A 13,856-nucleotide genomic window follows, 5' to 3' on the forward strand; every position below is an offset into this window, starting at 1 on the left:
GTATATTTTCATTCTGCATACGGATGATTTAGATTTTAGCATGGACGGGAGTCTTGACAGGTAGTTTTTTTGAACTAAAATGCATCTTAAATATTTCTACACATGGATTGAGCTTTTTGAGTGGAGGCACATACATTGTTCTATAATAGCCAATAAATTTCACTTACAATTGTTTAAGTCATAGATATGAAGAAATCATTGCTAAAAGGAAGACACGATTGATTCTCCGACCTGATACAGAATGCTGAGCATTTAGTTAACACATACATTTGTGTCAAGTTGTTTGACTGGTGTAGGTGCAAATCTGGCTACTCAGTCAATAGGAGTTGTTGCTGCTCACTGAGTTCAGTTGTGAAATGGTGACTCGACGCTCTTAACTTATGACCTCATTGTATCTATCCATGGAACTCTCAGCAATGCAAGCAGGCCAAACATAGCAAGAACCAAAAGGTGAAGAGGAAATAACAAGTTAACTTTACCCAAAAGATATGGAAGTGTCACTGTTAAACTTGGATGGATGAAGTCAGAAGTCAAATGACACCAGATTATAGTCCAACATGTTATTTGGAATTGCACAAACTTTTGGAGTACAGGCCCTTCGTCAGGTGCAGTGAGACAGCAGGGTGCGCATGGGCGTGCGTGCACACAGAGTTTATAGGCAGAGAGATCAAAAGATCGTACAACTGTTGTGAGTGGAGTGTCGAATGATAAATCTCTGCAGGTTATCAAATGTGTTAGATGGCATGTAAAGTGTTTGTAAAGCCAATTTCAGTGTCATGCTGTCCTGTAATGACAATCAAGCACAGCCAAAAGAATATAAACAAGGCGACATCTCAGGTCAGATACTGAATTTTAGGTGTGACGCTTTGTTCAGAATCTGTCTCGCAGTTTTAACACTGAATCAGACTGGTTTTATTCCCAAAGCAGGAATTTAAAAAATACCACACTGACTGACTGTGACTACAAACTGCTGTTTGAACAAAATAGAATGTATGTGCAACCAAATAAACATCTTGGAGGAAATGATTCACTCGATAGACTTTTATATGTGTGTGCATTCCAGGCGGAGCGACAGAACACATGTGACAGAGCGTGCGTGCGTGACAGAGTGAGATCTTCCTTACTTTCCTGTTGTGACAGCATCACCTTGACAAATAAATCTTAATTTGTTTGCAGAGTTTTGAATTACTTATTACACTTTCTCACACACGTGGGGGGGCTGGTGTTAGACTGGGGTGGACAAGGTCAGAAATCACAAGATCTGACCAAGATCTTCCTCACGCTTCCACTTCTCATCTTCAAACAACCGCTAAACCTCTCAGACCATTGTTCGCTGCAAACGACTGAGCCTTCAGGAAAACATTGGCTCTGATGTCATACAACCCTGCCACAGCAACCTCTGCAAGACATGTCAGACCTTCGACATGGATACTACCATCACGCATGGGAACACCATACATCACGTACATGGCAGATACTCATGTGACTCGGCCAATGTTGTCTGTCTTATATGCTGCAGCCAAGGATACCCTGAAATTTGATATATCGATGAACCCATGAGGTACTATGACATAGGATGAATGGACAATCTCCGGACAGGAATGGTCCCTCCCAGTGGAGGAACACCTCAGCGGTCAAGGACATCTGGGCTCAGACCTTCAGCTAAGTGTCCTCCAAAGCAGACTTTGAGATACACAACAATGCAGAGTCACTGAGCAGCAGGTGACAGCCAAGTTTGGTCCCTATGAGGATGGCCTCAACTGGAATCATGGGGTCATGTCACACGATAGGTGACCCCACTGCACTATACTCTCTCTCACACTCATACAGAGACCTCCCCTCCCACACACAGACTGAACATACATCCCCTCTCTCTCTCACATACACAAACAAACAGACCTCCCCCCCCTCACACACACTCTCTCAAAGAGACCTCTCCTCTCTCTCTCTCACACACACACACACACACAAACAGACCTCCACTCTCTCACACGCACAGACCCCCCCTCTCAAACAGACTTACACACACACACACACACACACACACACACACACACACCCTTCTTCTCTGACCAACTTCTGTCCTGACACACAGACTGCATGCCCCCCCTCTCTGAGACACACACGCGCGCGCGCACACACACACAAATCCGTCGGGCCAATCATTTCCTCCAAGATGTTTGTTTAATTATTTGCAGATTCAATCTATTTTGTTCAAAAAAGACATAATTTGTGGTCACATTCAGTGTGGCATTTTACAAATTTCAGCTTCAGAGTAAAACCAGCCTGATTCCACATTAAAACTCTGGGACAGATTCTGAACAAAGCCTCACACCTACAATTCAGTGTCTGACCCAAGATGTCACCTTTTGTACATTCCTATGGCTCTGCCTGCTTGTCATTACAGCGCAGCACTGACATTGGCTTTATAAACACTTTACATGCCGTCTAACATTCTTGGTTGTCTGACACTGCATTCACACCAGTTGTATGATCTTTAACCTCTCTGCCTGCAAACTCTGTGTGTGTGTGTCCTGCTCTCTTACTGCACCTGACAAAGGGTCTGCACTCCGAAAGCTGGTGTGTTTCCAAATAAACCTGTTGGACTACAACCTGGTATCAACTGACTTCTGACTTAACCCAAAATAAATTTACATTGTTCAAGCTATGCTGGAATTTTATCTTCTGTTGAAGTTTAGTAAATTTTATACAGGTGTACTCATTGATGACTATGTTCCAAAATCCAATCGCACAAAGTTTTATGCACAATTGTGAATTTATATAATGAATTCACGGCAGGATTTAATGTAGAAAATAGTACCAAGTTACCTCATCCCTACCCTGAGAACAATACAAAATCAATGCAATCATAAGAGAAAAGTTACCTGCAGACATCAGTTCCTGGCAATGTATACTGCTAGTTTTGTAATCTTCATACCGAAGGGCTTGTTCAGCCAGGAGAACCAATACCTCTCCTTTCCTTTGTGCCTTATCCTGCCCTGATCACGTATTTGAAAATAAAAACAAAATAACACTGCTCAAATGATGCTTAAAACTTTCTGAATAAATGACGACCTTTAAAATAAATGATCTAAAACATGTGTAGATGGTCTCAAACTTTAAAATGACAAGATGAGAATAATAGTTTGATACAAACATGAACATAAAAATAAAGAACTGTGGAGATTGGAAGTCTGAAACAAAAGCAGAGTGGTGGGAAACACAACAGATTAGGGAGGATCTATTAACATTGAGGCCAGCAACCCTAAGTCAGAACTGACAAATACAAACATATTAAAACTAAAATAAGTTGAGACTTCATATTTCATAATGCTATTATAAAGAAATGAGTAACAAAAATTGCAACATCAAGGGCAAGTTATACAGAGAACCAAGTGAACGGGTTTCCGTCAACAATTATTTGTACATTTGCGAATCACTAATGCTATCTAACTGGAGATACACAAATTAGCAACAAGCCCACTCACCTGCTACTCTCAGCAAATCAGCAAGAATCAAGAGCTTTCTGGACTGTTTGTACACTGTTGGGCACTGAGTAACGCATTCTTTTATGAGTCGGAGTCGGTCTGAGCACATACGTACTGTACGGAGAAAAAGAAAAAGGAAAGAAAAATTCAACTTCTTTGGAAGCAGAACAATTTAATCTATAGTAAGCAGTTTTCCTCCTGTTTGGACAACAACATGGTCCAGATCATGGCAATGTGTGTCCACCATAACGGGTGACATCATAGTTCAACAAATTATGCTTTTATGGAGAATATATGTGATTGAAATTAAATCTCATTATACCTCACTTTACAATAAGCACTGTATATGGATTCAGTCCATTCATGCTTTCAGATATTGGGACTGGCACGTCTGCTTCACTTATACAAAGAATTGTAAAACTATAGAATGATAACTAGTCATTCAATCAATCTAGTCTGCGCTGACTCTTTGGTACAGCTATCCAATAAGTCCCACTGTTCTGCATTTTTCCTCACTGTGCAGCTGGCTCCTGTCAGGTGATTATCCAATCCTTATTCAGTGTTATTATTCAATAAGTGTCTATCTTTTCCTAACTGTTCAATTGGTTGGACATCTGGTTTGCAACGTAGAGTGACACCAACAGCATGGTTCAAATCCCACACTAGCTGAAGTTACCATGAAGTCCCCGTCTTCTCAATCTTGCTCCTTACCTGAGATGCAGAGACATTAAGTTAACACAAATTAAACTTACCACCAGTCAACGCTATGAAAGATGTCCTCTGGGACTATGGCAATTTTGTTATCTTTTCAGGTGACATATTACAGATCATAACATGTCACATAAATATATTTTGTTCATGTCAACGCTACTTCTTTGGCAAACAGATTAAAATCCTCTGATTACCAACCTCTCTTTCAGCACAAATGGTTTCTCCATACTAATTCAATCAAACGCTTTCAAAATTTGAAACACATCTATCAGATGTTCCTTTAATTTTTGCTGTGCTAAGACTCTCAGTTCATCTCAACTCCCCAGTTGCTGTACAATTGTAGTAAATCCCTGCAACGTGTTGAATGCTTTGACATCCTTCCTACGGTGTGGTACCCAATGTTTAAAGTTAGCTAGTAGTAAACCAGTACTTTCTAAGCAGAGGCATAATAATTTCCTTGATTTTATAAACTACCCTCATACTCAGCATTGCCAAGGATCATACCCATATACCTTTTTAACAGCCTCCAAAAATTCTCGCCGTTAAAGGTTGCATACATCCTTTCTCAATCCCTGTGCTGGCCTTTAAACTTTCAGCACTTTATATTCTTCACAGCAAGGAGAATCACTTCACACACATTAAATTTCATTTGACATATCTACTTCACGAGTGAAGAAGGGTCTCAGCCCAAAACGTCAGCTTTTGTGCTCCTGAGATGCTGCTTGGCCTGCTGTGCTCATCCAGCTACACACTATTATCTTAGATTCCCCAGCATCTGCAGTTCCCATTATGTCTACTTCGCGAGTGTGTCATGTCACCTTGAAACCTATTACCAAACTCTTCTGCGTCATATTTTTGAGTATGTCATTTGCCAATTCTGTGGAACCACAATGCACACTTTACCTCAAAACAATCATTTACTACCATTTTGTGCTTTCTGTGCTCCAACCAATCTTGCACCCAAGCAGTCAATGTCCATTTAATTCTTGGTTCCATTTTGTGAATGATTCTTCCTTTTGATTATTTTCCAAAGCTAAGTAGTATTAGCAGATGCTTAGGAGTGCAAAACCATGAAGAAGTTATTTTCAAAAAGGTGAAGCAAGTTCTTCACTGAACAATTGACAAGATACAGAGGCCATTAAGATGGAATGATTTAACCACTGAGACTATGTATAGTAAGGATGTAGATCCGAATTAAGTTGACAAATATAGAATGTAACAGTATGTGCTTGAACAATGAATATCGAGAAATTGCCTGGTAGAGAGGTTGACTTCTGCATTCGAGGAACATGCCCGAGTTTGAGCCATCAATTGTAACACAAGATTGAGCCCACCAAATCAAAAGTGGGTACACTCAGGCATGAATGCGGTCAAATAACAATTATACCAAAAAATCACTAATAATAAATTAATTAGTTGGAATAATTACACTTTAACACCAAATTATTCCAAAAGCAGAAATCTTGAATACTGCAAGCATGGTCACAACTCGAATGTGTTTTCAGTTTTAATCTCTTTATTTAAGAAAGATGTAAATGTACTGGAAGTGGCTCGGATGTGGTTTACTGGATTCATATGCGGAATGAGTGAGTTGGCTTAGGAAGATAAATTGGACAGGCTGAGCTCGTTTCCCCTGGAGTTTAGAAGATTGACGGGTGACTTGATTTCAGTCTACAAGATTCTGAAAGATCTCGACAAAATTGATGTGGAAAAAGTTGTTGCGAGTCAACCCAGAACAGGCCTTAAAGTTAGGGGTAGCACATTTGTCAACAAAGGTGACAATTTTTATTTCCTTCAGAAGGCTGTGCAACTTTGGAACACTATGCCTCAAAAGACAGCAGAGGTGGTGTCATTAAATTAGTAGATAAGTAGATTCTTGTTTGTAAAGGGAAATGGCTACTGCAAGTGGGTGGGAATATGGAATTGAAAACACAAGATCAGCGATTATTGAGGCGAAGGATGGAAAGGTCTACTTCCATGCCTATTTCAAATGCAAATATATTCACTTTGATGGCCATGGTGTGCTAAGCAGCAGCAGTTGGATTAGGCTGCCAGAGATCTCCAGGACAATCTAAACAAATGACTTTACTTCCATCAGAAACATTAACTGGATTCAGGAACCAAAGACTGACAAACAGCCAAAATCAGCAACAAATTAAAGAGAATCTTGTGGGCAGGCTTCCAACATTTGAGGGAGAAAATAAACTGGATATCAAAAATATCACAAGCTGCATGAAAACACTGCAAGAATTTGCATGCTTCATCATTACAACAGAACAACAGGTCATTGCCAGACCAAAATGCATAGAGAACAGAATTGTAAACTGCCTTTGATCAACCTGGAATTCCTAAGCTATTAATGTCTCGTATTTAGATGTCTTTCCCTTCCGATTTTAAATTTTCCAGGCAATAAGTCTACAGAGAAGCATAAAGGTGGTCTTAATGCATGAGCAGTTTTGATAAACTGAAAATCTCTGAATCAATTTATTAAGCCTTGAAGTTATTTCCATTTTCAAACCAGTTGCCTTTTATCTAATTATCTAGCAACAATGGCTATTAGAACATCTTTTACCACAAATTGTATGGAAGATTACACTGTGCCCTTATTAATTGGTCTTGCCACCATATTGTAACAGTTGGTTAATTACACTGACAAAGACATCTAGTAGCATTTGTGAAGTACATGGAGTTTTTATTTCAAATTTCTAAAGTACTTTCAAGTAAAACCAACAGTCTACTATTCATTGATCAACCACTGTGAAATAAAGCATTTTGGTAGAATTACTGCTTTACGAACTAGAGTCTGCACACACCGCTAAAGACAGGAAAGTGAAAATAAGAAAATTATTTCACGTAAAACTTTCAATGCTGAAATACATGCATGAAACTTCATTTCATAACTGAAAGAAAACTCTTTGGTGACCAACAATTCTGTTCCTCATCGTATAACTTGAGAATCAGAAACAGTTTAAAAGTTAAAGCGAGGTCAATCATGCATCACAAATTCTGTCCACACTTTTAGTAAGAATCCAGTGCTAAAATTAAGTGGTGTAACTAAATTTATTTCATGCATTTTTCAGGGCCAAGCTATTCTATGGATGAATTGTGATATCAACACATTATGGGATGCAAATTATACTTTATTTCAACATGCTGCAAACTTAATACCATCTGTCCACAGTGATTAACTAACAGTCTCAATTGTGGACTGACAAGGATTTCACCCTGCATTTAGATGCTGACTGAGGCCAATGCCAGAACATTTGTTTCAGGCTCTTTTCACTGAATAAGAGGAGTTTAAGAGGAATATGGGCCAAATGCTGGCAAACGGGACTAGATTAATTTAGGATATCTGGTCAGCATGGATGAGTTGGACTGAAGCATCTGTCTCTGTGCTGTACAACTCCATGACTTTCCTTTTCTCACCTTTAAACTGTCTCTGATTGAGAAGCTGGCAGATAATGACAGTGAACCTTATCAGCAATGTTTAAACGTTTTCAGATTTTTCTTTGATGTTTCAGCTTTCTCAAAATAGTTTGAGTAACTGTGGTAATATTTTAGATGCAGATACTACACCTAATCAAGAGAGAGGGTCCATGCTGTTTTATGGAAATCCATTATTCGGGGGCTTAAACAAAACTATGTTTTGTTCTTCTCTCATGGTAATTGTTGTAGAAGGTTACAGTTCTGAAGGGTAAATGTTAATGTCATATTAGCTCCACGTTAGCTGTGTGAAACCATGCACACAGTTTGTAGGTGCAGACTTTACAGTTTGGTTGACTGCCTGGTTTCTGCATTATAGAAAGAATATGCAGACACTGGAGAAGTGCAAAAATAAAGCTAGCTCAGCTGATGTGAGAAGAGAATTTTTTTCCTCGTTCATGAAATATGAGTGTCGCTGGCTGGGCTAGTTTTTTATTGTCCACCCCTAATTGTCCTCAGTGAGTTATCTTCTTGAACTAGTGCAGTCTATTTGATGTAGGTAGACCCACAACACCAACAGAGATGCAGTTCCAGGACTCTGATCCAGCAACTATGACAGAACAGTAATGTATTTCCAAGTCAGCATAGTGAGTAGCTCGGTGAAGAACTTCAAAGTATTGCCCTTGTCTTTCCAGATGGTAGTAATTGTGGGTTTGGAAAGTGCCGCCTAAGGAACCTGGGTGAATTTCTGCAGTGCATCTTATAGTTGGTACACACTGCTACGACTGTGTGCCAGTGGTAGAGATAGTGAACATCTATGGAGATGGTACCAATTAAGTCATTTAGTTTGTCCTTCAAGCTTTGAATGTTGTTGAACCTGCACTCATCCAGCTAGTTGAGAGTACTCCAACATAGTGCTGATTTGTACCTTGTAGATGGTGAACAAGCCTTGGTCAGTGGGTGAGTTATGCACTGAGGCATTCCGAGCCTCTAACAAGCACTCATGGCCACGATAATTATTCTGATAGTCCCAATTCAGTTTCTGGTCGAGGGTAATTCCTAGGGACGTTGATCGTGGAAGATTCAGTGGACTTTTGTTAGCATTACCATCAAAGTCGAGGTTAGATTCTGTCTTGTTGGAAATAGGGATTGCCTGGATCTTGTGTGTCACAAATGTTACTTTGTTTGTCAACACAAAACTGAAAATATTGTACCTGTCTTCCTGCACTTGAACACAGATTACTTCAGATTCTAAAGAGTCAGGAATGGTGCTGAACATTGCGCAAATTAAGAGCCAACATTCCCACTTCGGACCTTTGATGGAGGGAAGGTTATTGATGAAGCAGCTGAAGATGGTTCAATTGACATTGCCATACAGAACTCCTGCAGAGATGTTCAGGAGCGGAGAAGATTGATCTCCAATGATCACAACTATTTTTTTAGGCTAGGTATGACTAACCAGAAGAGAGGTTTTCTCCCAATTCTTAATAACTCTAGTTCTCTTGGGCCTCCTTAACGTGGCCTTGATTTTAGGTGTAGATCATTCTCACCTCATCTCTGGAATTCAGCACTGTTATCAGTGTTTAAACCAAGGCTGTAACGTGGTTAGGAACTGAGCAGCCCTGGGGAAACCCATCCTGACAGCAGCGAGCAGGCTATTGCAAGGTAGGTGCTGCTTGACCACACTGTCTGTTGATGACACCTTTCATCACTTTCTTGATGATGAAGATTGGACTGATGGTGTGAGAATTGATCAGGTCAGATTTGCTCTGCTTTGTGTGTACAGGACAGACTTTTAAATCCAAACATCTTTTGAAAGTTGAACTCAAGTTTGACTACATGCTTTGAACCTGGTTCATTTGCTAGATATCTAGGGAATAAAAAAAATAAGGCAACAATATTGCCATACCAACATCAGTCCTCATTCACTTGCACTGCCTGCCAACATTGCCCAGTGACCCTTTTGCCATCACTTTGACTTGGTCTCTACCAATACCCCCGCACTTTCATCTATGTGCGAGATATATTTTCTTTGACCTGCTCAATTTGAGAAGCAAACTCATACCTTGCATGGGCAAAATCTTCATGTTGAACTCTTCCATCACACAGAGAGCACTAATGAGATCCAGCTCTTCCTGAATGACAGGAGGACAGTCTGTAATAAGTTGTAAGCAGCACCTATGAACACAATAAAGTGGATAAATTAATTTCAACCACGAAGACAAGGTGGCACACTCAATTACCTTCATTATCAGTCACTTTAATGCACCACTTAACTATGATTTATCCAAATGTATACAGTGAATTAAAGCAATATTGTAGATGGTAGCATAAGTCAATAAGCAGGCATAAGGTGACCCCCTTCTCAGCCACAACGTGTTGTATTCAAAATCAGTCATCAGCCTCAATTTTTCATTCCAAAATAGATGTGCTTTACTTACCAGTACATGGAATCCACATTTAATATTATCAGTTTTAATACTATTTTGTTGTAACGTCACTAAGTTGTTAGGACCGAAAATCTCATTGAATGTTACAAGATCTGTTTAAAAATCCCTTCATCAAATGGCATAACCTAACCCTGAATTCTCAGGGTGCTTCCTATGCTGCACCACTGCCTGAGGTGTACACCATAGAGGTTGCTTCTACCAGGGCACAGACTAGCTCCCAGAGGTGCTACTACCCTCTAGGCAACTTGCAGTCACTGTCCAACAACATCTGTCCTTACACCAAAAGGCTGGAGAGACTGCCACTGGCTTCCAGGATCCACTGAGCATGACAGAGGGGCCCTGCCTGAGCTCATCTACACCTAATGCAACACTGCAGACCCCCAACCGCTGCAGAGTGCAGTCCATAGCTGGCAAAATGCTGAACTCAATCCACACCAGAATGGTCATCACCCTTTGCCTGTCCCACAGCTTAGGAAAAAAACCCAGCTGTTCCCCTGTGCTGTGCCAACAGCCGTGAGCCACCATCTGTCTAAGGAACACTGACAGTGCTAGCCAATATCAGACAGCCAGAAAGGAAGAGGAAATGCCAGGGAGCCCAGCCCTGACGGGCTGCAGCAGCTAGCTGAGAGCAGCTAGGTGGTGGACCAAATGGACCCTGGGATGTAGCCAGAAAATGAGGTTGCAGATTCCCCCCCCCTCCAAAGAAAAAGCTTAAGGTAGTGACAGAAACAAGTGGTGCCCTCAGCAGCTGACCCAAAATACAATGAGCAAGTCCCCCAGTGCATTCACAGTACTGCAGCCCTTGGCCTCCACTCTCCGAGAGCTCACTACTGGAATCCAGAAGCAGAATGTTACATTTTATCTTTATATTTTACATTTCATTTTATTTGAACACTTTTTTAATTTACCAATTATGTACTTATTTCAACTTGGAGGCCACTTCTATAATTATTTTAATTTTGTTTCTTCTAAGGAAGGCACAAAGGAATCTAACTTCATTTTTAACGCTAATCCCCATAGGAACCAATGCTCCACTTAAAATTGTGGTTTTCGTGAACATGACACCAAATGTTAGTAAGGGCACCTTGTGTCTTATAACTTTGTGTGGGAGACCTAGTAGGCAATACAGCTGTGTTGCATTGTGGAGATGCTGCGCACACGCACGTCAGGTTGTGAATGACTGGTGAACAAAGAAGAGAAATGAGCCTTCTAATAAAATTAACAACATATGAAACTAGTTTCAAGCTAAAATGTATGATACATTTGTGATATTGTCAAATAACTTTGCCACAGTGAAGGAATTTGGCATTAAAGAAAAAAGTGGTACAAGAATGAAAGAAAAAATCCACCCTGCTACAAATGATAAGTCCAAACACATCATGAGAAGAGGGACGAGTTACTGTCATCGCCTTGAGAAATGGGTGTTGGAACATGTCTTTAAATGTCATCAGATTAGTTACATTACAGGTGTAATGTTTACACATGCACTTAAGTGGCAATAAGATGTGTTTCATATTAGATTGGCATACACTCAGAATAACAATGCCAACAGTGTTAAAATAAAAACACCGGTTCAGATATTCCAACAGCAAATAGTCATTGGAGCCATACAAACTGAAGCTGTCCAGATGCAGCTCATCCCTGGGAACTACCCAAGACATTGAAAATTCTGAAGGGCAATTTGCCTTCATCTGGAACCATCTGAACCCTTGAGCCTGAAAATTCAGAGAGTTTTGCTTCAGTTAAACTCATAGGTAGCCAGAGAGTATTAAAAACTTAGTCTAGTTCCTGGCTATGTATCACACTAACTCACTACTCACCTCCAAAGCTTCAATTATATCATCCCTTATATAGCACAACCTCTAGACCCCAGGCCACCTTCCCAACCCCACACAATTCTGTTTCTCTCACCCAGGACCCAATGCCCCTGGCCCTCCTCCAGGCCCTGCCACCAGACTGGAGGAATCTGTCCAATCTGAAGCACTCCATTAACTCATCTGGTGCCCTAGGCACCCAGCACCTAGGCCAACAGCCACCATAACCCCACATGAACCTACATGGTTATGCTTTTACAGGAGCTGTCAAAGTGGTTGGCTGTGGGGCTGGACATTTAAATCAGAGTGCAGCATCACCTACCATGAAAAAGGAGACATGGTTTGATATCTCCTGACTATCCTGCACAAGGGAGGACTTGCTGGATTTCAGGTATGCTGTGCATTTCTGAAGGAGCCAATATTGGAATTGCTGACAAGAAATGCAGAGCTCAGTTCTAATGTAAAAATGCAGGAACGAAATGGCAAATATTGTCGCTACTCAGGATATCCAGACCACCAATACACCATTAAACTACAATTCGATGAAACAGAAATGCTGGTGCTCATGGGAGGATCTGGGGCTTGCAGTCAAAGGTCGATACTGAGCATAACAAAGGTATTGTTGTGGCCCTCTAAACCTGGAACCTGAGGATTTTACAGGGTCTGTCTGCCATATTGCTTCATCGCTCTGGCATCTACCGCTGCACTCACATTATTCACTTCCTTAACATAGCATCAGAGGAGACACCTGATCCCTCCATCTGCCTGTTTGCAAACTCCTCCCCACTTTCCTAAGTGTTTTTTATTCTTTCGTGGGATGAGGGCGTCGCTGGCCATTCCTAATTGCCCAGAGGGCAGTTAAGAGTCAACCACATTGCTGTGGGTCTGGAGTCATATGTAGGTCAGACCAGGTAAGAACGGCAGCTTCTTTCCCTAAAGGACATGAGTGAACCAGATGAGTTTTTTCTAACAAGCAATAATGGATTAATGGTCATCATTAGACTCTTAGTTCTAGATATTTATGGAATTCAATTTCCACCATCTGTCATCACGGGATTCAAACCCAGGTCCTCAGACATCACCTGGATCTTTGGATTAACAGTACAGCGATAATACCACTAGGCCATCACCTCCCCTCTGCAGATAAGATGAGTAAGATTGTGGATTGCTGTGCCCTGCACAATCACTCTGTACATTCATTCTGGCATGTGCTGTAGTATTCTGCCTGAACAGTGCAGGCAGCAGAAACTTACCTTTAGCAGTCCACCAGCCTGCTCTATTGTTGCTTTGGTTGAGGCTTGGGCAGCATTGTGCCTCTTCTTTGTCGCACTTTGAGAGTTCTCTACTGGTCTCACTAATTAGGTATCCCCTGTCCCCGTGGAGCCAACTTTGCAGTTGATGAGGGGGAGCAACCACTTGTGGCAGCTGCGAGTGATGATGTAGGAGTTGTCAGAGCTCCCTGAGTAGTGCACACATGCCAAAGGATGTTTCTATTGATCACAGGCTAATTGCAGACAAGGTGAGTGAAATTTCTTTTTGTTAATGAATAGTGAGGGCTGGCCCAGAGACTTTTCAGTGTCAGAAGTGTACGTGTGAAATAGCCCCGGCACCTGTGGAAATCTTGCTATGACAGCAAATCCCATAGCTCTGCCAGATTAGCTCTTTGGGTCTGTTGTGAATCTACATTGGGAGCACTGGATTAGCTCCCGAGCTTGTAAATGTAGGGTCTTCCTGGAGAAGCTGGCACGCAAGAATGACGGAAACCGAGAACATCCCCTGCTGCCTCTGACATTTGCAATTAGTTGCACTGTCTGCTGTGCATTCGATTATACTCTAGGGTTTGACACTGTGAAGGTTCCCAGTTGCCTGTCCCTTAAGTTATATGACTGCAAGCCCCCTGGGGCTGTTCTGGTTGCTGGTCTGCCTGATCCTGAGATCATCCTCTGCTGCTGTACCAGAGCTAACAGAAG

General features: G+C 41.3%; 1 protein-coding gene across 1 annotated transcript in view; it reads right to left on the reverse strand.

The window, feature by feature from the left end:
* Positions 1–13,856, reverse strand: part of nbas (NBAS subunit of NRZ tethering complex) — a 238,312-nt gene that overhangs the window by 104,470 nt on the left and 119,986 nt on the right. The window contains exons 31-33 of the mRNA XM_048530416.2: positions 9,688–9,800; positions 3,489–3,602; positions 2,886–2,999 (exon numbers count right to left, since the gene is read on the reverse strand). Coding sequence (XP_048386373.1) covers positions 2,886–2,999; positions 3,489–3,602; positions 9,688–9,800 — 341 coding nt within the window. The remainder of the gene's footprint in view (positions 1–2,885; positions 3,000–3,488; positions 3,603–9,687; positions 9,801–13,856) is intronic.

Source organism: Stegostoma tigrinum, chromosome 4, assembly GCF_030684315.1.
Source record: "Stegostoma tigrinum isolate sSteTig4 chromosome 4, sSteTig4.hap1, whole genome shotgun sequence".
In the NCBI taxonomy this organism is placed as follows: domain Eukaryota; kingdom Metazoa; phylum Chordata; class Chondrichthyes; order Orectolobiformes; family Stegostomatidae; genus Stegostoma; species Stegostoma tigrinum.